The sequence below is a fragment of the Meriones unguiculatus genome, chromosome 6, assembly GCF_030254825.1.
Source record: "Meriones unguiculatus strain TT.TT164.6M chromosome 6, Bangor_MerUng_6.1, whole genome shotgun sequence".
In the NCBI taxonomy this organism is placed as follows: Eukaryota; Metazoa; Chordata; class Mammalia; order Rodentia; family Muridae; genus Meriones; species Meriones unguiculatus.
The window spans coordinates 66,638,877-66,666,002 of record NC_083354.1 but is presented as its reverse complement, the minus strand read 5'-3'; the positions used below and the strand labels follow the sequence as shown (position 1 = coordinate 66,666,002).

The 27,126-nt window shown below is 41.6% G+C and overlaps 1 protein-coding gene across 2 annotated transcripts in view; it reads right to left on the bottom strand.

The window, feature by feature from the left end:
- Window positions 1-27,126, bottom strand: part of Dmgdh (dimethylglycine dehydrogenase) — an 88,786-nt gene that overhangs the window by 20,225 nt on the left and 41,435 nt on the right. For both annotated transcript variants that reach the window (XM_060385573.1, XM_060385572.1), the window contains exons 12-14: window positions 23,667-23,884; window positions 21,145-21,302; window positions 18,360-18,419 (exon numbers count right to left, since the gene is read on the bottom strand). In XM_060385573.1, coding sequence (XP_060241556.1) covers window positions 18,360-18,419; window positions 21,145-21,302; window positions 23,667-23,884 — 436 coding nt within the window. The remainder of the gene's footprint in view (window positions 1-18,359; window positions 18,420-21,144; window positions 21,303-23,666; window positions 23,885-27,126) is intronic.

Genomic DNA, 27,126 nt, shown 5'->3' with positions numbered 1-27,126 from the left:
GTGTCTCTAGGCTACACAGAGAAACCTTGTCTCAAAATAAAGCCGATAAACAAATCAACACATTCTCTAAAAGGAAAATGCTTTTTAAAATTTTTCCTTTAGGTGGCCTGCATCTGCTTTGGTTGACACTCTAGTTTTGTGGCATAAACTATTTGAAAACGCTCTGCAGGGCGGTACTAATGAAATCTGATAGCTCTATCCTGAATTGGGAAGTGATCTTGTGGGCAACACCATCCCTAGACACTCATAAAAAGGATGCTCTGATGAGCAAATCCCATGATGGTTCATCTGGTCATCGTGGATGAATTGAGCAATGCCAAGCATGTTCATAAAGCGCACCTTGCTATGTCTGCCACGGCACTTGCAGAGGTTAAGCTGGTGTAATGGTTTAATCCACTGGTGAAGTCAGAATTTGCATAGACTTATGGGAGTTGGTGGGCCTGGTTATAGGAAGTAAGTTACTGGGGAGTGTTCTTGGGGCTCATATCTTGTTTTGGTACCCTCTTGTAACTTTTCTTCCTATTGGTCATGAAGAGGAGAAGTTCCTCACCTGTGTGCTTTCATCACCATGATATTATATTCAAATGTATGAACTGAGCCCTCTGAAACCCTGAACCAAAATAAATCCTTCCTCGTTTAGGTTGTTTTTGTCCATCATTTTGACACAGTAATGAGTTAAGAGAAGCCAGCCCTCACACGCCTTTTTTCTAATCTAGCTGGACTTTCAACTTGGGAAGACATAAAGCATGATCATGACATTTCATCCCTGTTTTCTTTGGCCTGCCTCCCAAGACAGTTCACTTTACTCTACTACTTACTAATTCATTATAAATGAGAAGAAATGTGTCTGAAGGCTGTGCTGTAATTAGAAGTGGTGCTTTCAGAATGACCTACGGACAGAAATACATCTGTTTAATGAGTCATTCATGAATTCCCTATATAAACAGTAGTTGATGTCTTTAAGAAATGTACAGATTTCTGGGGTGCTGAGACTTCAGTTTAAAAATAGCCTTGACATGTTTTCTAATGTATTACTTTTAAATATCAATAAAAGTCATTAAGGAAGCCACATGAGAGGTAATTAGCCTCTATTAGCTCTGCTACTGACATGCATGTTACCTGAATGGCAATGTAAATGAAATAAATTAAGCCAGGGTATTTGGGGGATTGATTGTTAGGGCAATGCAGTATTTGAAGACACAAACTCAAGCATGACAGCTGCTGTGGAGGAAGATTCAGACACAGAGTTGGGAGAGGGGTCTGCCATAGGCAGGAGTAGAGAGTAAGGGCCTTGGGCCTTTCATTTCCATTTATGTGGAGCAAAATGCCATCAGAAAATTCAAGAGTGATGTCAGCTTGACTTAAGTTTTTGGTTCATTTCTTTAAACTCAAGTATTAAAAGTTTTAAAGATAGAAAGAAATAAGTTTCACATTCCATAACCAAACTTTCCCAGGAACCAAGCATGTTTTTATGGGTTCATAGACATGCAGGAGACTCCCGCTGGCTACCAGCTACTCCAATGGGCAGAATAGAGATGAGTATCCTGCTGCTGTCCCTCATGCACACTTGAAAAGCTTCTTGTTTAAAATGGGCTCAGAGTATCACTGAGGGCAGCCTGGAGGAGGTCTCCTTGGGAAGCATGTGGCCATAGCTGGCTCAAGACTGAGTCAACTGTAACATCCTTTAGTTAGCTGCGCATCTGGGTAGGACTTGGATGCTAAGAAAGCTGTGTCCCAGGGTCACTCGTTTGGGGAAAGGGTGACTTAGCTTTCACTCCATCAAGATAACCCACAGCCTTGTTTCCTATTCAGAGTTAGAACCATGGAAGCTTTCAAGCAGCATATGACTTGGGTCAATCTCACTGTATTATGAGAGTCACAAGGCCAGAGAAGGCTGAAGGTTTTCCTGCAATAACAGAGAGATGGAGCTCTGAAGCTCAAACCTGGCTTCAGCCATGGGGTACTTTTTCTGCTGTTTAGCTAAGCACATCTTCAACAGACCCTTTGCAGTGAAACATTAAAGCGTGAGTTCAGGTGTTGTTATTGGCTGGAAAATGACCTCTCCTACATACAGAAAGTTCTCATTCTTGGCCCTCAGCAAAGATGGCTGAGAAACAAGTCAACTAGAATTTTCCTACCCAAAATTACTAGCCAGAGAAGAATTCCTTCCCCCCAAAAGTCTTTAATGGAGTAAGAAAAGGGGTTTTGCTGGTACAAGGAAGGAGGAGAGAGAAGAGAGACCTGAGAAGCAAGCATGGTGGCAAACACTTGGAATCGTAGCATGTGGGAGGCAGAGGCAGGAGTGCGAGTTTGGACTAAGTGGCAAAACCCTGTCTCAAATCCCATCAAGACAATCTGGGAACTGAGCAAAACATTTAAAACACGCCTAAGGCAGACCAATAATCAGGATAATCACTATCTAAGCCAAGCCAGAACTCTTGAAAGCTGAAATAGTCCCTATCACATATATTCTGTGACTTTCATTCAGTTCAATTAAAAAAATATTAGTTAGACATTGAAGCTTACTATTCAAAATAAAATGGTGGACTGGATGTGTGGCTTTATCAAGCACGTGTTTATGCTTATCTTCAGCAACAGCTAGGATTCAGCATTCTCATAATATATTTGACCACCTGCAAATTCTGTAAATTCAGGCAACTACAGACCAAAATAATGTTCAGGGAAAAAAACTGTTTATGTTTAACATTTTTCTCATCATTCTCCAAACATTAAATTACTCTGTGACCCCATTTGCACAGCATTTGTGTTGTATTATGTGTTGTGTGATGTGAAGTCTACAAGGGGGTGTGGATGACACAGGAGCAAATCCTATGCTGTCTTCTACACAGGTTGGAACACGCGGAGGTTTCTGTGTGCTGTAGGAGCTGGGTCTCCACTATTCACTCATGAAAGGAATGGCTGGAGTTTTCATCTCTCCATAGAATAGAGAGAAAACAAGTGCCCAATTTGTGTCTTAAGTATAGTCCTTAAACACAAAGCAAACAACTATCAAGAAAATAAGCATGAGGAACTGAGCCTCGATGTGATGCAAAGCCTTCCTCGCTGAGTTATTGACAAAAACTATAAGGGTTTCATGAATGGTTGCTTTCTTTTAAGCACTTATCTACTTCAAGCAAATGGAAAGGAACTTGTGTTCAGTGGAGTAACAAATGGTATTTATCTCCTCTAAGGCTTATAGCCAGCTTGTGAGGTTTATGTTTCCTTCATTACGTAAGAAAACTGAAGTGCTTATAGATGAGATATCTTGTTTGTTTTGGACTGGCAAGTGGAACCAAAGCCGCTGAAATCCTTCAGCAACCCTGCTTAGCTGCCACTTAGCGTCTGAGGAGGCAGCCAGTAAGCTGGAGCATGGTGAAAGCTACTGCAGGGCGAGTCCGCAGGAGTTCCTGACATGCCCTGTCTTTAGGTCCACCCTTAGCTGAAGAACCCAAATCCCTGCTTCCAGAAGAGAGCACCAAACCCACAGGTTTAGCTGCCTTCCAGACCCTTCTACTTGGTTATTCCACAGCCACAAATCCTTCCAGATTGTAAACCAAAGCTGCCCTGTGTTCCCAGAGCTTGTCAATATTCCCTATCTTTCTCTCCACCCCTTCACATGTAGCTCCTCAGGTGACCACCATACATCACTTTCATTATTTCCTCTCCACCCTACATCCTCTGCTAAGCTGACGCCTTGCCCTTTCTCCACTAGACTCCTTCAGGAATTGGGGAAAATATCTTCCTGTCACAGGAACAACTTTCTTTTAATTGGTTTTTCATCACCAGAGTGTCACTTCTTGCTCAAACCCTTAAATGACTCCTTAGCCTGGCAGACGAGAAAACCCATTTCTGATGGGTACCTCTGCTTTCCTAAAAGCATTTCTGAACAATGCTTCCAACAAAATATATTTTCAGAAAATTCTTCATGTGCCAGTCCCAGGTTTGGTGTAGAAGAAAAAATGATTAAGCATATTTTGTATTACTAGCACCTGAATTGAAGTGTGCTATTCTGCTCAAAAGAAATAAATAGAATAAGCTTACTTTCTGAAAAAGTAAAATCCTTTCAAATGTTCAAGCCCTACAAGAAGATAATATCTGTGAAGTTTATTTTGGATTCTATAAGTTACTTTAGAAATTATCTAATAAAACCTGACAATATCTTTAAAAGGTCAATTGTAATCACCAGGTTAATTTTATCCATAAAATGAAAAGCTTAACATTAGAAAATAAATAGAATTCAACATATAACAAGTAAAAAAAAAGAAAAATTAGCTGGCTAAATGTAGAAACGCCCTTTGATAAAACTATTATACACACCCAATTAAAAGCACTAGGAACAGAAGGAAGCTCTTTAACTTGATACAAAGCAGCTGTGAAAACCTGAAATGAGCACTGTCCTTGGTGCTGGGCTAGGGATGGTTTCCACAGAAAGACAGGAGCAAGGCCAGGGTATTTACATCACTGCTTTTGCTCACCTTTGTTAAGGTTACACTGATGGAGGACCTAAGCAGTACAATAAGGCAAGAAAAGAAAAAAGGAATAGAAGACTTTACAAGAAACAAACAAAACAATCTGTATTTTCATACAGCGTGTGGTTGTCTGTGTAGAAAATCTGATGGAACCTATAGCTTTAAAAAAATGTACTAGAAAGACGCAACAAAATTACTGTATTTTGTATTCAAGTATGTATGTGTGTAAGGTGTGTGTAGAGGTGTATGTGTGTATTCTTGTGGGCGTGTACATGTGTGTATGTATGTATGTATGTATGTATGTGTGGGTGCGTGCATTCTTGTAGAGGGTGCATGTGCATGCGTATATGTATGGAGAGTGTGTGGATGTGTGTACATGTGTTTGGGTGTGTGCACTTTTATACAGAGCACACATGTATGTGTGCACACATGAAAACTAGATATTGGTTGGTGTCTTCCTCTCTTTCTATCCATCCTGTTTTTGGAGACAAAGTTTCTTGCTGAGCATAGTAGAACATCTTGGTAGCAAGCCCTTGTTTCTGCTGACCCGGTAGTGGATTACACATGCACTCAGCCACGCCTGGCTTTTTATGTAAAAACTCAGGTCCTCATAACATGTGCAGCAACACTTTAACCAAAGGAGTTGTCAGCCAGGCATGATGGTGCACACCTGTGATCCCAGCACTTAGGGACACATAGAAAGGTGGATCTCTGTAAGTTGGAAGCCACCTGGTCTACAAAGCAAGTCCAAGACAGCTAAGGTTATGCAGAGAAAACTCTGCATTAAAAATAAATAAATAAATAAATAAATAAATAAATAAATAGATAAATAAATAAATAAATAAGGGGGGGGGAGATGAGCTATCTGAGCTGTCGCCCAAGCTCCTAACTGCATGTCTATATATTTATATATAAGAAATACAAGAAACAACTGAAAATTGAACTTAAAATACCATTTGCAGTAATATTAAAATATTAAAATATTTAAGTATGAGTATGTACAAAGATATATAGACATGCATACCGGAATCTACAAAATATTTCTGAGAAAAATGGTGATAGATATATACATTGTTTAACTGTTTAAAGACTTGAATTAGCCCTTAGATGCAGTATATTCCCAATCAAAATCCCAATAGGGATTTTAAAAATCAACTGACAAGGTGATTCTACAATTTATGGAAAACCCAAAGGACCTAGACTAGCCAAAATTAATCTTACTTAAACCAATCAAGGCAGTGTTAACATTATATCAGGAAACACTAGTAGTCAAATGGCAGAGTGCAGAGATCGGAGCTCCAAACACAGCAGAGCTGTGTCTTCCTGATATCCGAAGGCAGGGAGTGCAGAAGGCGCAGCCTCTCTGACAAATGCTGCTAGAAACTAGAGAGCCACATGCAAATAAACAGTCCACACCTCACAATTGCTATCAAAATCTGCCAAGAGTGGATCATAAATCTAAACATAAGAAGGAAGTTTCAAACCTTGTTTCAAATAAACCAATAAGTTTTTAAAAACGTTTACAGTTTCTAGAAGAAAACATAGATGGCTATCTCTAAGACTTTGGGTTAAGCAACAGTTTCTTAGATATAAACTAAAAGCATCATCCATGAAAGATCAATTGAGGGCCAGCAAGATGGCTCAGTGTGAAGATGTGCTGGCTGCCAAGCCTGAGGACTTAAGATTAATCCCTAGGGTCCACATGATAGAAGGAGAGAATCAACTCCAGCAAGTTGCCCTCTTGCCTCCAAGACATCAGTATGCCCTCCCCTACAATCAATCAATCAACCAATCAATATGAGCCATTGTAAAGGTAAACTGATAAAGACTTTAATTTTATAAATTAAAAACTCTTTGAAAGACACAATTCCACAAGTGATATAAGAGACAGATTGCAAAAACATTTACAGAGCATGTAACTGATTAAAAAAAACATGAAGAATATATAAGAAACTTGAAAAACTCAACAATAAGAAAGCAAACCCCACTGAAAATGGGTAAGAGATCTGACCAGACACTTACCAAAGAAGAGACAGAAATCATACACAGGTGCATAAAAAGGTGTGCAACATCTTTAGCATGAAGAAGACAAATTACAGCCAGTCTGCAGCTCACAGAACAGCCCCAGTTAAAGAGACTGACCAGGATAGACACCTGACAAGGTTGTAGAGAAAGTGAAGTTTCTGTAGAAGTTAAAATAAAACTGATAGTTTCTGAAAATCAACGTCTTAAAACATTAACACAGTGTCTAGAGAGAGAGCTCAGTGGTTAGGAGCACTGGCTGCTCTTCCAGAGGACCCGGGTTCAATTCCCAGAAACCACATGGCAACTCACAATCCAGTTATAAGGAATCTGACACCCTCTTCTGGCCTCCATGGGCACTGCATGCACTGCATGCACAAGGTTCACATACATACACATATATGTACAGACAGACAGTCATACATATAAAAATGCAGCTTTAAAAAATAAAATAAAGATTATAACATATTCTTGCTCTTTTCCTCAATAATTCTACTCCTAGGTATTTATTCAAGAGAAAATAAAGCATATGCTCACAGAAACAATTGTACAGAAATGTTTTGAGGCACTGTGACACATGCCTGTAATTCCAGCACTTGTGAGGTGAAAGCAGGATGGTAGAGAGGTCAAAGTCATCCGTAGCTAGAGAGTGCAGAGCCAGCCTGGGCACTATGAAACACTGCTTCAAAATAAATGATTTAAAAAAATTATAGCAGTTTTATTTGTAATGGCCTTAAACTGAAGCAACCCAAATGTCCAGCAAAAATCCAGTGTTTAAACAAATTGCTATATAGAAGATGGAATACTTCTTACTGTCAAAAGGAGTGAACTGTTGGCATGTAAGAAGAGGCAATGTGTTTGCATCTTGGTGAGTGTAAATCCAAAGCATGAAGGAGTGGAGAGAGCCTTACTACCTACATGACAAGAACAGCACTGAATTATTTCTAAAGCAACACATTTATCAAACAGGGAAGCATATACATACTCATGCAGGGGTGGGCCCATTGTTGAGCATACTCAGTTGAGAGTGATAATTTAAGAAAGACAGTAGACACATGCTCTTTGGACATGCTTAGCTCAAGGATATGGATCATATATTTAAAGGTTAAAATGGTAGACAAGGGTGCCTCTGAGTATGCTTAGTTTTCAAGTTTTGTCTGAAAATAAAGAAAAGGGCATTTTGAAATTACAAGAATGTAAGATTTTGCCACTAAAGATGCCTACCTCGTCTCTCAACTAACATGTAACAACATGAATGACTCTTGAATAATGATGAGTAGATCCATGCCCCCCAAAAGTATATGCCATATGTAATAGTTATCTTTAGTTGTCAACTTGACACAACCTAGGATCATCTGGAGAACATCTTGATGGGAAATTTTCTACATTGGGCACGTCTAGGGATTGTCATAGTTAACTGATGAGGGAAGGCCCAGCCCCCTATGGGAGGCATTATTCCCTAGTCAGGGAACTATGTAAGAGTGGAGAAGTCAAGCCGAACACAAGCAAGCAAGCGAGCATAATGCATCAACTCTCTCTCTGCTCCTCTCTGTAGATGGGACCCTGATCATTCCAGTTTTTTGTCATGACTACCCCACACGATGGACTATAATCTGGAATTGTGAGCTAAAATAATCTCTTCTTCCCTAAATTGCTTCTTGTCTGGGTATTTTTTTTTTTATCACAGAAACAAGTGAAATTAGAACCCTGTTTAATTCCATTTATATGGATGTTCCATCTATTCTAACAGATGCAAAGATAAATTATAGTGACAGGCAGATAAATAGGTACTTGGGGTTGGGTGGAGCTGTGGAAAGGATTACCAAGTGCTGTGATCATTCTTTATGCCTCTAGGGTAAAGGACATGCTATCTTCATTGCAGTTATAATTTCATTTTGGTATGTGTATCAAACCTTTCAAAATGTTTTCTTTAAATGTCAATGATTTTGTTTTCAATATGCTGTTCAAATAAAATAATATACATAAAAGAAAATTAAGCTAAAATTTATTCTGAAACCAGTTTCCTTGGATTTAAAAGTTTTAAAACAGTTAGTGAGGATCATGCTTGAGCTTTTAGGGTAGAAATATTGTTTCATAAGTGAAATTGGATATATATGAGGATGACACTTCAAAAGCTGCTAGGCTGACAGGTGTTTTGGGAATGATAAGCTATACTACAGTCCAGGCTTAACCTCTTTTCCCCTTATCACTTAGCAATGAAAATGGGTAAAAGAGTAAGAATGGTATAATTAAAAATGGCACAATTATGCCTCATAAAGACAACAGAGTGGCTTCAAGTGGCATTTTATAGAATTTGAGACTTGTAGGAGGAGGCTTCATTTTATAGACTATAAATCACAGGTTCAAGATGAAATCAAATTGTTTCCTCAAAACACATAGATAGGGCTGGATGACTTTGAAAAATATCCTGGGGCTCAGCAGTTAAAAGCACTTCCTTCTCTTGCAGAGAATCCCTTGTCCAGTTTCCAGCACCTATTTGGCAGCTCAACACCATTTGTAACTCCAGTTCCAGAAGATCTGATGCCCTCTCTGCTCCATAGGTGCACATACATACATGAGTGTTACTTGTACATATAAAATAAATAAATCCAGGGCTGGAGCTCATGTTCAGTGGATACAGAATTTGTGTGAGGACCTGGGTTTGGATATTCTGTACTCACGTGAAGTCAGACATAGTAATGCGTGCCTGTAATGTGTACTCCTACACAGCACGGAAGGCGAGGGCGGAAGAACCTCAGGACACTCACTAGAAAGCTAATGTGATAGATGCAGTGACAGACAATAAGAAACCCTACTTCAAACAAGGTGGAGGCGAGAACCGGCCCTAAAATTATCCTCGAGTTTCCACGCAAGTGCCTTGCGTAGATGAGCGCTGCCCCCTCCACACACACACACATTAAAAAAACAAAAAACAAAAAAACAAACAAAAAAAACATTCAGAGCTCGTGCTGTAACTCAGTAGCAGAATGCTTCTCTTGTAGGCGTGAGCCCCTTGTCTCAGTCCTTTCCTTTCCAAGGGAAAATAGCCACTCATTTCAGAGAGGTGGGGCACAATATTGGTGGCTAACCAGGACAGGCCACACAGGCCTACTAGCTTTCTTCTGACACTGCAGGCTCCATTCGCCACCCTCTGGTCAGTCCTACTGCTCTGCTGTCTGTTCTTAAAACCATACTTGGTATGTGCTTAAGCAGGCCTTCTGGTGTTGGTCTCCTTGGTTTGCTTGTGGTATATATGCAAGATTAGAGTCTCACAACAGTGTGATGCAGCCATGATCATTCAGGCCTTTACAGCCATTGAAGCAGGACATTCTCCCCAAGCATGGTTGGCTACCATAAAAAGCTAAAATGTTACGCTCAGGATGCGAGGCTAAGCACTGCACTCAGGGTCAGCCGCTTTCGACCCAGAGAAGAGCATGTCTGATTGCATGCGGGTTGATGCCCCAGGTCCCGCCTCTGAGAAAAAGGTATCGGACGGGTCTGATGCTCTTTGGGTGGATGACACCTAAATGAACATCAGTACAAAGTCCCAATTTATTTCTAATATCAGAGATCAGACCTCTACTCTTGCCTGATGCGTCTAAAACAAAAAGGGGAACTGTAGAGAGCTGCGGAATGCTATGCCTTAAAGATGGAGCTGGTTTCTGCCTTCCACCTTCCCGATGGTGAGTGCTCTCTGTCACGGACAATTCCACATTTGGCTAAGGCTGAGAATCTGGCTTGCTTCCATGTATGTGGACCTATCTGCATTGCCCACGTGGCACACCTGGGTTGGCTACCCAGAGGCTATTTAAGCTGTGGGCTGGCTTTCCCCAGGGTCCGAGGATTGTTCAAGGTTCCTGAATAAACTGCATTGAAAAAAAAATTTAACTAAAAAAAAAAAAAAAAAAAAAGGGCTAACATGTTTACATTTTCACAGTCAATAAATTCAGTGTCATTCTGCCGCGCTGAAAAAAAAAAAAAAAAGAACTAAGTTAGTGTTCTTAACTTCTGAGCCATCTCTCCAGTGACAGCCTACAGACTGGGAAAGGATCTTCACCAATCCTATATCTGACAGAGGGCATAAAGAACTTAAGAAGTTAAACAGCAACAAATCAAGTAATTCAATTAAAAATGGGTACAGAGCTAAACAGAGAATTCTTAACAGAGGAATATACAATGGCAGAGAAACACTTAAAGAAATGCTCAACATCCTTAGTCATCAGGGCAATGCAAATCAAAACGACCCTAAGATTTCACCTTACACCCATCAGAATGGATAAGAGCAAAAACTCAAGTGACAACACGTGCTGGAGAGGATGTGGGGAAAGAGTAACCCTACTCCATTGCTGGTGGGAATGTAAACTTGTACAACCTCTTTGAAAATCAATCTGGCACTTTTTCAGACAATTAGGAATAGTACTATCTCAAGATCCAGCTATACCACTACTGGGCATATATCCAAAAGATGCTCAAGTATACAACAAGGACATTTGCTCAACCATGTTTGTAGCAGCTTTATTTGTAATAGCCAGAACCTGGAAACAACCCAGATGTCCCTCAGTTGAGGAATGGATACAGACATTGTGGTACATTTACACAATGGAATACTGCTCAGCAATTAAAAACAAGGAAATCATGAAATTTGCAGGCAAATGGATGGAACTGGAAAAGACATCCTGAACGAGAATAGCCTGGAAGCAGAAAGACACACATAGTATACACTCACTTATAAGTGGATATAAGACATATAATATAGGATAAACCTACTAAAATCTGTATACCTAAAGAAGCTAATCAAGAAGGAGGTAAGATGCTCAATATTCATTCAGAAAGACAAGTGGGGTGGACATCAGAAGAGGGAGAAAACAGGGAACAGGACAGGAGCCTACCACAGAGGGACTCTGAAAGACTCTATCCAGCAGGGTATTAAAGCAGATGCTGAGACTCATAGCCAGACTTTGGGCAGAGTGCAGGGAACCTTATGAAAGCAGGGAGAGATAGATAGACCTGGAGGGGACAGGAGCTCCACAGGAGAGCAACAGAACCAAAAAATCTGGGCACAGGGGTCTTTTCTGAGACTGATTCTCCAAACAAGAATCATTCATGGAGAGAACCTAGAACCCCTGCACAGATGTAGCCCATGGCAGCTCAGTGTCCAAGAAGGTACCCTAGTAAGGAGAACAGGTTCTGTCTCTGACATGAACTGAGTGGCTGCCTCTTTGATCACCTCCCTCTGAGGGTAGAGTAGCCTTACCAGGCCACAGAGGAAGACTATGAAGCCAGTCCTGATGAGACCTGATAGACCAGGGTCAGCTGGAAGGAGAGGAGGACCTCCCCTATCAGTAGATTGGGGGAGGGGCATAGGGGAAGAAGAGGGAGGAAGGGTGGGTTTAGGAGGGAGTGGGGGAGGGGACAAGAGAGGGGGCTACAGCTGGGATACATAGTGAATAAACTATAATTAATAAAAATAAAATTAAATTAAAAAAAGAACTAAGTCAATGTCCTCATCTGCATACATTAAAAAAAAGAAATGAAACAACACAAAAAAACTCACCAGTGGGACACTGTGAAGCAATTTAGTTTTAGAATACTGTGTTGACGGGGAGCTAACAAGATGGCTCAGCAGGAAAAGACACTCACTGCCAAGCCTGATAACTTGGGTTGAATCTCTAGAATACACATGGTTGAAGAAGAAAAGCAATTTCCACAAACTGCCCTTTGATTGTCACCCATGATGTGGCAGTGTCTGCTCCCTCCTGTCCACAAAATAAATACATGCAGAAAAATAGTTTAAAAAATCAGCATTGGCTTGGGCCGGGTCAGGTGTTCTCAAATCAATTACATCAGAATAACTACAGTCAAACAAATTGTTGAAAGTCAACTGTGGCAGCACACACTTGTCAGACCAGCATGCAGAAGAAGCAGGATTGCCACTAATCTGAGGCACTTGTGAATGCAGGATAAGCATTCTACATCACATCTCCAGTCCTCTTTACTTTCTCTCTCACACTGCACTCTCGTTTTCTCTTTTCTTATGTGTCTGAGTATGTGGTATATACCTGTATAGTTTGAATGTATTCAGGTGCAGGTGAACGTGTGTACACATAGAGGCCATAGGTTGATGTCTGGTGCCTTCCTCTATCAGTCTGTGCTGGTTAGTTTTGTGTCAACTGGACTTAGCTATGAGTTATTGGAAGCTAGCAGTTTTTCAACTGAGAAAGTGCCTCCATAAGAAACAGCTGTAAAGATGGGCGGTGGTGGCACACACCTTTAATCCCAGCAGAGGCAGGAGGAGCTCTGTGAGTTTGAGGCCAGCCTGGTCTACAGAGTGAGTTTTAGGACAGTCATGGCTACATGGAGAAACCTGTGTCAAAACAAACAAACAAACAAACAAGTAAGATATAACTCTAAGTTATTTTCTTATGATTGATGGGGGAAGGACGGCCAGTTGTGGGTGGTGCTATCCCTGGGCTGGTGGTCCTGGATTTTATAAGAATGCAGGCTGACATGAGAGAGAGCCCACCCCTGACACTTTAATATTCTACTATTCTTGCAGACAGGAGGCTAGCATAACAGTCACCTGAGGGTTTCATGCAGATGAAAACAGATGCAGAGAACCACAGCCAACCATTAGATATAGCTTGGGGAATCTTGTGGAAGAGGAGAAGGAAAGATTTAAAGAGCCAGAAGTCAAGGACACCACAAGAAAACCTACAAAATTAATTAACCTGGACCAAAAGGAGTTCAAAGAGACTGAACTACCAACCAGAGAGCACCCATGGGTTGTTTCTACCCCCCCATATGTAACAGATGTACAGCTTGGTCCTCATGTGCGACCTCTATAGCAGGAGCAGGGGCTGTCTCCAACTCTGTTCCCTTTCCCCTAACTGGACAGCCTTGTCTAGCATCAATAGAAGATAGGCCCAGTACTTCTTGACATGCCAAGGTGGGTTAAATCCCATGGGAGGTCTCCCCTTCTTTGAGAAGAAAGGGAAGGAAGCACTGGAGGAAGGGACAGGAGGTGGAGGCAGGGATTGGGAGGACAGGAAGGAGGGAACGTCCTACTGGGATGTAAAATCAATCAATCAATCAATCAATCAATCAATCAATTAATGGAAAAGAGGGCAAACACATACACACACACACTGAGAGAGAGAGAAAAAAGAAAATGGAAAAGAAAGCAGGCTGAGAAAGTTATGGGGAGCAAGCCAGCAAAGAGCACTCCTCCGTGGCCTCTGCATCAGCTCCTATCCCAGGGTCCTGCCTGCTGGAGTTCCTGTCCTGACTTCTTTTGATGATGAACAGTGATATAGGAGTGTAAGCCAAAGAAATCTTTTCCTTCCTAAGTTGCTTTCGTCATGGTGCTTCAATAATGCAACAGTAACCCCAAATAAGACACTCCCATCTTATTTTGGGGACAAGGCCTCTCAGTGAATCTGGATCCTCCGGTCTCCCCTTTCTGCCCAGGGCCTAGATGACAGGTATACAGTGTCATGCCAGGCACTTTACCTGGGCCCTGGGGTTCCAAATACAGAGCCTTATGCTTCCACTGCAACGACTTTTGGCTTGCTCCTATGAAGCCCAGAATGGTCTTCAGCTCACAGCAATCCTCCTGCCTCAGCCCTCTTTTTATTTTTTAATTTTGAGTCAGGATGTCACTACACTGCCAGGGAGAAAGAGGAATAAATCTATGTGGGAAAATCTCTTCTCCCACGCATGTTCCTCTTAGTACTTAGCTTTCTCTGGCTCTAGATATGAACAAAGATTCAGTAATTGCAAGAGGAAAATTCCACAAGTGCCTATGGAATCCCAAAGCAGCTGATTTCCCTTTGCTCTTGATTAGAAATAATGCATTGTTCCATTTTTGGTGATAACCAAATGCCTCCTGATTTTCTCCCCACACAGCCTTCTCCTGGAATTAATCAAAATACAGGGTAAGACTTGTTTTGCTGGAGGAAGAATACTGAGATTTTAGTTGGCTTTTAGAAAGCAAATTGTGCTGACCTGATTTTTTGTTTGTTTATTTGAAATTCTTTTCTTTTGGGCACTTTCAGGAGGTGGCTGAACTGTGCATGGCTGCAGGCTCCTCTCCATGCAGAATGGAGTGTCTGCAACAGGTTAAGAACCCATTCTACAGCCTTATTTCCTGAAGCAGTCACGCTTCTTGAGCTCCGAGAGGCAGTGAAGTGTGTCTTTAACCTGGGGTTTAGCAAGATGCAGAAATTGTGTGTAATAAATGTGTGCATGTGTGTGTCCATATGTGTGTGCATACCCATGGGTGCAAGCGTGAGTGTTTATGTGAATGTGAGTCTGTGTGTGTATGTGTGCATGTGAGTGTTCATGTGAGTGTTCATGTGTGTACATATGTATATTTGTGATATGGGTATCTATGTGAGTGTGTGCATGTATAAGTGTTTGTGTATGTGCATGTGTTTTGGAATGTGTATGTGTGGGTGTGTGAATGTGTGGATGAGTGTGTCAGTGTATGACAGAGTATGAGTATGTGTGTGATTTTTCTGTGTGTGTAAGAAATGTGTGTGTGAATGTGTGCATATGTCCTTAGTGTGCATATATATGAGTGTATATATGTGTGTGCTTGTATGTGTTCATGTGAGGGGGTGTACAAATTTTGGAGTGGTCACATGTGTGTGAGTAATGAGTGTATATGAATGTGTACGTTGTGTTTGAGTGTGTATGACTGTGCTGTGTACATGTGTGTGAGTGTGAGAATATGATGCTTTCAAGTGTGCATGTGTGTCTGTGTGTGCATGTCTATTTGTGTGTGTGAAAGTATATTGTGTTCATATGTGTGATGTGAGTCTGTGTTTGTGAGTGCATGAATATGGGTGTGAGTTCATTGTGTTCATGTGTGTGATGTGAGTGATGTATGCACGTGTGTTTGCATGTATATGCTCACCTACGTGTGCACTTGTGTGTATATGCGTGAAGTGTGTGCACATGTGTGTGAGTGCGCATGTGTGTGTGTGTGCCTGTGCACTCCACAGAGACTGCTATATTAACCATCACAGTGAATACTACAACTGACCACCACAGTGACCATTTCAGCTGGCACTAAATGACCACTGCACTGAGCACTGATTGATGACCACAGTGCATATCACAGCTGACCACCAGTGGCTACTACAGCTCTGTCTGTGTTTTGTATGAGTGTAAAAGTGTGTGTGAATGTGTGTATGTGTGTGAGTGCATGCACTTATATGTGTGATGTGTGTATATAACAGTGTGTGAGATAAGAGTGTGTATATGATTGAGGGTGTGTGTGTGTCTTTCACATAAGCCAGCACCAGAGAAGGAGCTGAGCTAGTAAGGAATATTCCTGTTTTCCTTCACTCTCTCTCTCTCTTTCTCTTTCTGTCTCTGTGTGTGTTTGTCTGTGTGTCTGTTCCTCCTTTTCCTCAATGATTTTGACAAGAACATGGCTGACTTTAACAAAGCCAGATGACTGGCCTCGTCCCCCACTTTCCTCCTTAAAATATGCACACACCCATGTTGACCCTATGATGAAATGAGAAATGTGTTATAACAAAGACATGCTTGAGGAAGTCCTTAGTTTATAGGGCACTCTATGAACCTTTCATGACATATGTTGTAAGGCAAAAGAAATCCGGGGCAGAATTTCAGGTCCACTAGGCCAGTGTGGAAAAGGACTGTGGGAGGAAGGGCTGTGCCTCCTCACCTCCCTGTGACCTGCTCCCACCCTCAAAGGCAGAGAAAATGCCAGGTACCCCCAAGAGTCAGCTCTGCACGTCTTCTTGCTATAACTTCTGCCTTGTCTCATATATTCAAGGACTTAGAGCATTAATTCTAATTGTTTGCTTTGGAGGTAAAGAAAGGGAAAAATGATTTGAATAAAATTCTACCGTTATTCTGTTTTGTTACCTTTGTTTCATTCCTCAAACCAAATATTCCTCTATATTTACCCAAACCAAATATTCCCCTGTATTCACTTCAGCCTGGCATCAATTTTCCAAAGCAATGTGGGTTTGGATATTATTGTCCTTTTAAATGTTAGAGAATGCCTTCTAAGGGGCTTTGAAGGGAGCATCTTTCTGTACGCTAAATGTCTGAATAATGCTTTTGCCTCTCAGGCACAGGACTTGACCTATCAAGTTACATAGCTTAGGTTACAATGTTTGATATCCAGGAAGCTGTTGCTCATGCAGACTTCCACAAAGCTGTGACACCACCAGGCATGGTCTCAGGACAGCCAGATCTAGTTGCTTGCCCAAGAAATTAGCATGGACCCAAAACAGAAAAGCAGAAGAATCTATTCTTCCTCTGCCTATCAGGGTCCAGGAGCGGAGAACTAGGTATTTTGAGGAGTCTGGCATTTTATCTTTATTTTAAATAACCAAACTCAGACTTCTGTCACCACCAGGAGCAACCTGCTGCTAGGAGCTGCTCAAATCCCAAGCACTTGCTTTCCCTAGCCTAGTGACAGATGGTACATCACAAAAATACAAGTCAGGAAAAATTCACAGAAAAGACAGCTTTCTTTAAGAATTCTTTGTAGGTGGCTGGAGAGCTGGCTCAGTGGTTAATAACACTGTCTGCTCTTCCAGTGGATCCAGGTTCAATTCCCAGCAACCACATGGCAGCTCACAACTGTAAGTCCAAAATCTGACACCTACACAGACATACATACAAACAAAACACCAATGCAATGAAATAAAAATAAGTAAATTATTTTAAAAAAGAATTCTTTATAGGGTCCTTGCTCCTAAAATCCAGCACAATAAATTCACATGTTAATACATATGTTCCTGTTAATGCTTCAGTTGAGAATTCAGGAGCTGATGTCAAGGCATTAAAAAAGTTTCCATAGCCTGATTTATACACACAATATGTTTACATATTCCCACAGAACAGGACACCAGAGCAGAGCTTCTGAACATGAGAGGGTATTTGGAGAACCCTTACTAATAGCCTGGTGGCAGCTGTCCCTAACCTTGAACAGTATCAACCACTTAGGCGAGTCATTTTAAATTCTTTCATGTACCTCTCGGGCACCACTCAACAGCATGACCTCATTTACCTGTGTTGGACGGGCACTGATGAGCAGGGCTATAATCAACTGGCCTCCTGTGATATTAGTTGCTGCAATAATTATGTAGCATAGTGTTTCTCAACTCCTAGAAACCCCTGTAGGGTTTATTAAAACACAGGTTTGTTGGCCTGGCTCCCAGAAATTCTGCTTTTAGTAAGTCTAGGATTGGAACTGGGAATTGGCATTTCTAACAAGTTCCCAGATGATGCTGAGGCTGGTAGTCTGAGGGCCACTGATGTAGGACATCCCTTTGGCACACTGATGTCAATAATGATTCTTTGGGCCTGTGTTGGCTCCTCAGTAAATATCCGCTTTGTGTTGGGCACACTGGAATTATGTCCTTTGTTTATATTTAGATGCCATCATTTGATGCAAAACTGATTCATAAGCCTGCTCTGTCCTTCAGGGAGAGTCAATATCCACTCTGCTTTGTTAGCTGATGTACAACCTTACCAGCCACTGGGAGTAGCTGATACATACACAACATAGCACAATTCATAAGGATGTCTGATGAAGTCCAACTGATAATCATCTTGCGATTTTTACTAACTTGGGTTTTAGTCTTAACCCTTAAAATACCTAGATTCTTCAATCTTTAATCTCTAAGCATATCCACACAGACTGAACCGATCAAATTGTGACAGATACTTCATACGGAGCAATTAAGCAATGTTTAGTATTTGTGTTGACATTGTTTCTTCTATACTCACACTTGGTTCTGTTTTAAAGCATGGCTCTGGCAATAAACACTGCCGTCATCTTTACACTTATTTCACACACATCCGAGAACGTAAACATACCTTATTCAGCTTGATAAAACCTTCCAGTCCAGCTTCCATGGGGTTTGTATCACAGTTCATCTGAAAGAAAAACATATTTCAAATCTCAGATGAGCATGTTAATTTGGCTCACATAAGAACAGTGTTGTTAAGCTGGGCCAGTGACACACACCTGTAATCTCAGCACTTGGGAGAGGCAGGAGAAAGAGGGTCTCTGTAAATTCAAGGCCAGCCTGGTCTACAAAGCATGTCCAGGACAGCCAAGGCTACACAGAGAAACCCTGTCTCAAAAAAAAAAAAAAAAAAAAAAAAAAAAAAAAAAAAAAAAAAACTAAACTAAACTAAACCAAACCCAAACCAAAAACAAACAAAAAAATCTGTGTTGTCCTTAAAAAGTTTAGTGCTTCAGAGAGCTCTGCCTGCCTCTGCCTCCAGAGCAAAGGATTAAAGGAGTATACCACCACTCCCAGCAAGTCTTAGTAAATTTTGGGCAGATCAAGGATAGAATTCCCCATTGCTACAAAGAGAACAGGAAGACACAGAAACAAACCCATCACCTTCATTCAGCAAATACCAGCCAACAGTGGCCCCCACCTTGAACTGATGATGTATAACAATTATTCAAGCAGTAATATCAGTTTCTTGTATTATTCTTTCTAGGAGCAAGGGCACTTTATGATGTTTTTTGTGTAAAGATTCTTAAAAAGACCAATTATGGACTACTCTCCAAAGCAGTATTTTCAATTCAAAATTCAAATGACACCTTTTTGGCAAGTGTTGTCATTTAAATATAGCAAACACAGAAACTGAAAGTTGGGATTTTATTCCACTGCTCTTTTATTTTAAAGGTGTTAATTCATTAGTTAATTTTTACTATGTACATGTATATGTTCTCGTGTCTGAGTGTGGGTATGTGCAGGTGTCCTGGGAGAACAGAGGCATCGGATTCCCAATCCTACAACTGGAGTAACAGGTGGCTGTGAGCTGCCCAGTGAGGAACTGAGCCCTCTGTGATAGCATCCATGCTTTAGTGCTCTTAACCACAGAGCCATCTCTCTGGCCTCTGCTTTTTTTGTTTGTTTGTTTGTTTATATAAAGGAAATAGTTATTTTTTTATTTTTTTAACTTTTATTAATTACACTTTATTCACTTTGTATCCCCCCATAAACCCCTCCCTCCTCCCCTCTTAACTCACTTTCCCCCACTTCTTCATGCATGCCCCTCCCCAAGTCCACTGATAGGGGAGGTCCTCCTCTCCTTCCTTCTGATCTTAGTCTATCAGATCTCATCAGGAGTGGCTGCATTGTCATCTTCTGTGGCCTGGTAAGGCTGCTTTCCCCTTAGGGGGAGGTGATCAAAGTGGCCTCTGCTCTTTTATCTGAAATATTTGAAGGCTAGCACATGATGCTCCACACACAAGAACCTTGTATGTATTGTGTAATAATTTTGCATAATTATGTTTTTAAAAGTTCTCAAGTAACTTTGCTCATCTTGCAATTAGCCATGAATAGAAATAAACAGAGAAGAGCAGATGGCAGAATACTGGCTTTTACAGAGTTCAGAAAAGAAAAGGGAACATAGGGTTGAATCTCAAAAATAGTTGAATCATGATAGAATATACTGATTCAGGGAAAAGATTCAGTTTAGTCCTGAACCTGAATAAAGTTACAGGATTTTATCTCTGTTTTGCTTTTAATGTTTTTTTTTTCTTCTCAAAATTTTATTAGAAGATTCTAATTTCTATGATGAGAACTTGGGAAAGATGAAAGGGATAAACTCAATGGAGACCATTAAACATAAAGAAATGAGAAGAGACTCCCACAAAACATCAGTTAACACTGTTAGAAGTCAGGCTGTTTTGTTGTTCACTTTAAGGTGATGGGATCAGCCTGCTCTAACCTCCCAGAGTCAGCACAGGACTGACACATATCAGAAGAACTTAAGGCTGCTTTACACCACATAAAATTGTTCTCATATTTCTTATTATCAGTTTGAGTTACTCTGAAATTAATCTTTCAGTCTGCTCAAAATTGAGATTTTTTTTTCTTCAGAAAAACAGAGCGGCTTCGTCGCTATTTCAGCACTAGAGAGCGCTCTGGCACTGTCGGGAAACAGGACCCTAAGATGGGAGTACAGCGAAAAAAACTATCAGAAACAGCGACAAGAGAATACAGCAATGTTTAACTCTCAAAGGGGCCATTTCTCTGCCCCTTTTCTTGGGAGTGCGGGAACAAAACTGTCCTGTTTTCTGACAGCAGCTGGCCTCACCTGAGTCCTGGCTGTAGACTGAGTTCTCTGCAGCAGGAAGGACCTGCATTCCTCCAAGCCTGCTTCCATGATAAGGCTCAGGAGCCCCTACCTGAGCTTTCAGGTTAAATTAGAAATTAATTGCATGGTGTGTTTGTTCGGCTCATCTCTATGTCTATGTTAGTTCTGTAGGATAAATATTCCATTTTACAGAAGAGCAGAGTATCCAAGGGTGTGTTATGAGAATGGGACACAGCATAACAGAGGAAAAGGCAGGGATATCAAAGGTGATACTCAAATCCTCGGGGTGTGCCTGTCAGAAAATGTCTGGGGTTTACCACCAACCATGGGGAATTAAGGCAGAATGAGCATTATCCCAGAACCCAGTCAATTTTCAACTAGAAAATAGAGGGGGAGGCCTCTTTCCCTGCTCAAAGTCACTTAGGAGAGTATGATTCGCTTACAGCCAGCATTGATACTATTGCTGTTAAAAGTAGCTCTCTAATAAAAATTAGATATAATAGGCGTAAGGTCTTAGCGAGGATCCCAGCATTCAAACCTCTGACCCCCAGGCTCGGAAAGCCTTCTCCAGTCTTAAGGCATTCAGGGCATATGTTCCAAAATTGTCGATCCCCTCCTGCTGGCCCGTGTTCATGATAAGCTCATAAAGTGCTGCGGAATCTTCTTTTCTGTGGTACAGCTCCCATCCCAGCTCACCTGAAAGGCATGGGCAGAGCCCGCCCAGGAATGAGAGCAGTGCTTGCAGGGTGAGTGCTTGCTTACCTTAGGTAACAAACACACGCAGGAGAAATCCCACTCGCACAATGCAGCCATTGCTATCTTTAAAAGAACAGCTCAAAAACACAGGTAATGCAGTGACAGAGCTTTGTAGTAGATATGAACTACACGTGGACCACTTGTGTTAAGTTCAAAGAGTTCCAGTAGAGACTAAAATAATTAACAAATGGACATGTCTTTAACCCCAGCACTCAGGGAGGCAGAGGCAGGCAGATCTCTGTGAGTTCAAGGCCAGCCTGGTCTATAGAGTAAGTTCCAGAACAGCCAGGGCTACACAGAGAAACCCTACCTTAAGAAAACAAAAACAAAACAAAACCAGCTTACAAGGAGCCTGTCATCTCACTGGTCATTTATATGTAATCCTGAGTCCTACACAGAGGACAGTGCTGGATAACTCATCTCCAGAGACAGAAAGACTTGGTAGAACTTACTTCTTGCCTTGGACCCTGGTGTCATACTGAACCATGGCTGTTTTCAGGATAATGATAATAGGTAAATAACTAACATGTCTTTTTCAAGGGGTTCATATGGGCACAGGGAGGATAGCTGTGAACCCTCCCTTCAGAAAGCTGAGAAAGTAGCCAGCCCTGGCTACTGAGACACTGTCCAAAACAAAACAACTTAAAGAGGCTGAAGAGTCAGTTCAGACAGTAAAATACTTAACTTGTATTTAAGCATGAAGTTTGCCCAGAGTCCACATTTTTAAAAAGCACATGCAGGTGGGTGTGGAAGAGAGCAGGGAAGGAGGCAGGGAAGGGGGGCACACAATGGCTCAGTGGGTAAAGGTGTCTGCTGCCAAGCCTGATGTTTTGAGTTTGATCCCTGGCACCTACACTATGGAAGGAAAGAACTGGCTCCTGCAAATTTTCCTGTATGCTGGGGAAGTGGCACTCTGGCTGGCGAGCTTCACCTGATCTCCTAGTGTGTGCTTCCCCCATGCCAGTGAGAAGCCCTGTCTCAGTAAACAAGGTAATACCCACAGTTGATCACCAGCCCCCACAAACATGCACACACATATGTGTACATACACAACAATAAAATATAATGGAGTTTAAGGTTCAGACACTCCAGCTTCCGACTCAAGAAATCACAAGCCTTAAATAAAGAATGTGGAATTATTCCTATTTCTTCCTTGTGGATAGCTAACAGTAGTCTCTAACTTCTTTTGCTTCTCATTTCCTCCCACCTGATCCTTTTATTCACTGTTAGAGCCATGTGCTAAAAAAGAAAAGAAAAGAATGACCCAGACTCCTTCCTCCCCTCCCCCCCAGTCACCCTTTTGGCTGAGGTTGGGAAAAGTTAGAATGGAAAGCCAGGGACAATGTGGCTTTAACTTGCTCCCCACCACCATGGATTAATAGTGATGGGCTCCGCCAGGATGCCAGCAGAACAAGAGCAACATGGAGCTGAGGGATGCTGGGCACAAAGTGCTCTTTCAGTAAGGAGACAAGGAAGTCAGAGGAACTCAGAAGGAAGCCAGAGCATCACTGGCTAATGATGAGCTTCCTGCACCAAGTACAAACTCTGTGTGGAGCTGGGAGAAGCTCCTTCAGGGAACACACACACACACACACACACACACACACGAAAGGAGGATGTGTCCAGAGCCATGCTCTAGTGCAGCAGTTCTCAACCTGTGGGTCATAACAGCTTTTAAGGGTCAAATAACAGCTTTACATGGGGTCATGGGAAAACACAGATATTTACTTTATAATTCATAACAGTAGCAAAATTACAGTTATGAAGCAGCAATGACATAATTTTATGGTCAAGGGTCACCACAGCGTGAGGAATTGTGTTAAGGTGTCTCAGCATTAGGAAGGTTGAGAACCACTATTATACTGGGAAGCTTGTCATGGTCACAATGGACTGGAAGCCACACTATCTGAAAGTGTTCTCACACAGTCTGCTGACTGGGGTCTTCCAGCTACTCCTTTCTTATCTACCGTTCTAAAGAGAAGTGACTAAAAATGGGTGGAAGCACTCTAAAGAGAAGGAGTGGCCAGACAAACTTCTTGCCTTAGAACTGGGCAGAAGTGTATGTGTGTGTGAGAGAGAGGGAGGGCATGACTGTGCCTGTGTGGGTATGAGTGTGTGTGTGTGAGAGAGAGAGAGAGAGAGAGAGAGAGAGAGAGAGAGAGAGAGAGAGAGTGTGTGTGTGCACACGTGCATGAGGGTGTGACTGTGTGTGTGGCTATGTGTGAGTGTGTGACTATGCATGTGTGAGTGTGTGTCCCATTGCTAGTAGCCTTTCCTTACTTTCGGTTGTTTTCTAATTCTTACCAGTATAAGAGATCCTGATAGCAGTGACAGGAATGCCAGAGAACTTTAAAGGCTTGGTTTGGAGAAACTTGAAAACATCATCGCTGAGGTCTTCTGAGGTCAGCTTCTGAAGGACTCTTCTTGCATATGGCCCTGCAACTCCCAGGACTCCAAGCTCATCTGTTATGTTTTGAATTTCAACATCATATCCACTTCTTATGGCCACTTCTTCAATCCATCTGCATTGGGGTCATAAGTACTATGTGAATGTTGCTTGAATAATACATGCTTTTAGCATATTATGCCTCTGAAGATTTGCTGTAAGTTTGGAATTATCAGAAAACCCCTAGAGAGCCATGGCATACTTCAAAGGTTGAAGAAAATGAGTCCCTGAGATTCAAGTTGCCCATTTAAGACTTGGGAGGAGGGAATTCGTCAGGTAATAAGAATCTTCCAGTTTAAATGAGATTTGCCATGGTTATACATAGGGATGGTTCTGTTGCATTTAAACTAATGATCCCATCTTCAAAAATTAATTTAAACCTGAATTTGCTTCAATACCTGTACACAAGATACATACTTGCACTGCTAGCCATTAATAATGTGCCTGTCACCACACATACAACTGCTCTGATAATCACAAGGAAAAGAGAAAACCTCCAGTTTCAATTTCTAAGTCTTGATGAGTTTTTGGAAGGCAACTCTCGGGGTCAGGCTATAATTTATTGAGCTGTTACTGGAGGCTCAGCTGCTCAGATGACTTGCACACCCTTGCACCTGATCATCAGATCTCCATAATTCTACAACTAAGGTGAGAATCAGAGTCAGACCTTGATTGAATAATAATATCCCACCTACTTTCAGAATACCAGATTAAAGATGGGAACTTTGAGTGATCCAAGAGGGCAGTGCCGAGAGAACAACCGTGTCTGATGAGCAGGACAGCAGTGCCTGCACAGCGACCAACAGACCAAACTGTGGACTCTAAAACACCAGCAATTGTGTTTTCCAGGTGAGAGGAAAACTCACGGTGTGGGAAGCAATTGGGACCATTCTCAGGTCACCCAGCTAAACCCAGGATGAATTCCTAGGTCCTGGCAGGCTCTTGGTCGCCAGCACAGAGCCCCATACCTGCATGCTCTCATCACCATCCCACACTGAACTGTGGGTCCCACAAAACCAAAGACTGGGTTTTCCAGTTGAAAGCAAACCCTACAGTGAAGGAAGAAATTGGGACCAACCCACATCAGGTCACCCAGACAATGTCTGGAAAAGGTCCCGAGATTCGGCAGGCACTCTGCCATCAGCCCAGAGACTGAGGAAATACCACAGCAAGGGAAACAACAGGTCTGAACTCAGAACACCAAGCTAATCCCTGTAAAAGTTCCTGGGTTCCTGTAGTCTCTGGGCTCTAGCCTCCTGCCATATGCCTGTGTGTTGCGCTCACCTGCCAGTGATTACCACTTGGGTACTGGGGCACAGAGCTCCAACCTCAGACCTACAGAAGCCTGGGATCCATGGGATCAGCCCCCAGATACTGCTCCAAGGTGCAACCTGTCTCCCTGACCAAACTGTGGGGCTCTCTGATTCTTCAAGAGGGCTGTGCCCAGCAAATACAGTGTAAGAGCAGTAGCAGCAGCAGCTCACTAAATTCAGAGCAAGAAACCCAGTGACAGGGTAGCTGTCTCCAGGACTTCTCCTGGTGAGAGGAGAGCTCCCCTGACTACCAACAACCCCAGTTACCCCACAGATCCATACACCTGAGGTGAGCTGTGGCAATTCCCTGAGAAGTACGTGCCATTCGATCACCATGCCCAAAAAGCTAAGAAGGCTTCCTTCAGGAATGACCATCTTCCTGACAAGGGGGTTCTCCCACCCCAGGATTCCAGGAGGCATCAGAAACTAACAGCCAACACCTGAGATAGCCAGATGGGTAGAGGCCAGCGAAAAAGTACAACCAACAAAAGCCAAAGTAATTTGACATCTCCAGAACCCAGTTATCCAGGGGCAAGTAGCCCTGGACACCTCAACATAAGTGAAATTCAAGAAAATGACCTTATATCTATGCTTATGAAGAGGATAATGGAGGAAACAAATGAAACAAGTAAAGAAATAGAGGAAGATAAAGTAAAACAGATTATGGAAATCTGTAAAGAAATACATGAAGATGAAGCTAAACAGTTTGTGGCCTTTAGAGAGGAAATAATTAAATCACTGAAATACATAAAAGAAAAACAAGTGAAGGAATTGAAGGAAAAGTAAAAAAATACAGTCAGACAGGTGAAGGAAATCAACAAAATGGTTCAAGATCTGAAGGTAGTATTGGAAAAATTAAAGAAAACACAAACATAGGAAATCATGGAGAGGAAGAACTTAGGGAAAAAAACAGGAACTACAGAGGTAAGCATAACCGAAAGACTACAAGAGATGGAAGAAAGAATCTCAGGTGTGAAAGATACAACAGAAGAAAACGACGTATCCGTCAAGGAAAAATGTTAAATCTAAGAAATTCTTGACACAAACCATCCAAGAAATTCAAGACAACATGAAAAGACATAACTTAAGAATAATAGGAATAGAGGAAAAAGACGATTCCTGTCTCCAAGGCCCAGAAAATATTTTCAACAAAATCATAGAAGAAAATTTCCCCAATTTAAAAGAGAGGCCTATAAGCATATAGGAGCCCTACAGAACATCTAATAGATTAGACCAGAAAAGAAAATCTTCCTGCCACAAAATAAGATATAGTAAAATAGTAAGTATACAGAACAAAGTAAAAATACTAAAAGCTACAAGGGAAAAAGGCCTTGTAACATACAATGGCAAACCCATCAGAATCATACCTGACTTCTCAACAGAAACTATGAAAGCCAGAGGGCCTGAATGAATATCATGCAGTCCCTAGGGAGACCACAGATGTCAGCCCAGACTACTATACCCAGCAAAACTCTCAATCATCACACATGGACAAAACAAGACACTCAATGACAAAAACAAATTTAAACAATACCTACCCACAAATCCAGCCTTACAGAAGATACTAGAAGGAAAAATACAACCTAAAAAAACTAACTACATTCAGGAAAACACAGGAAATAACCTCTCTACAGCAAAACTAAAAGTAACCAAGCACACAAACATACTACCACAACCAACATCAAAATAAAAGGTTCTACCAGCTACTGGTCATTAATCTCTCAACATCAATGGACTCAATTCTCCAATAAAAAGGCACAGACTAACACAAGACCCAACAATCTGTTATATACAAGAAATACACCTCAGCTACAAGGATAGATATTACCTGAGAGTAAAGGGCTAGAAGACGGTTTTCCAAGCAAATGGACCCAAAAAGCAATCAGGAGTAGCCATTCTAATATCTAATAAAATAGACTTTCAACCAAAATTAATCAAAAAAGGTTGGGAAGGTCACTTCATACTCATCAAAGGAGAATTCCACTGAGAAGACATCACAATTCTG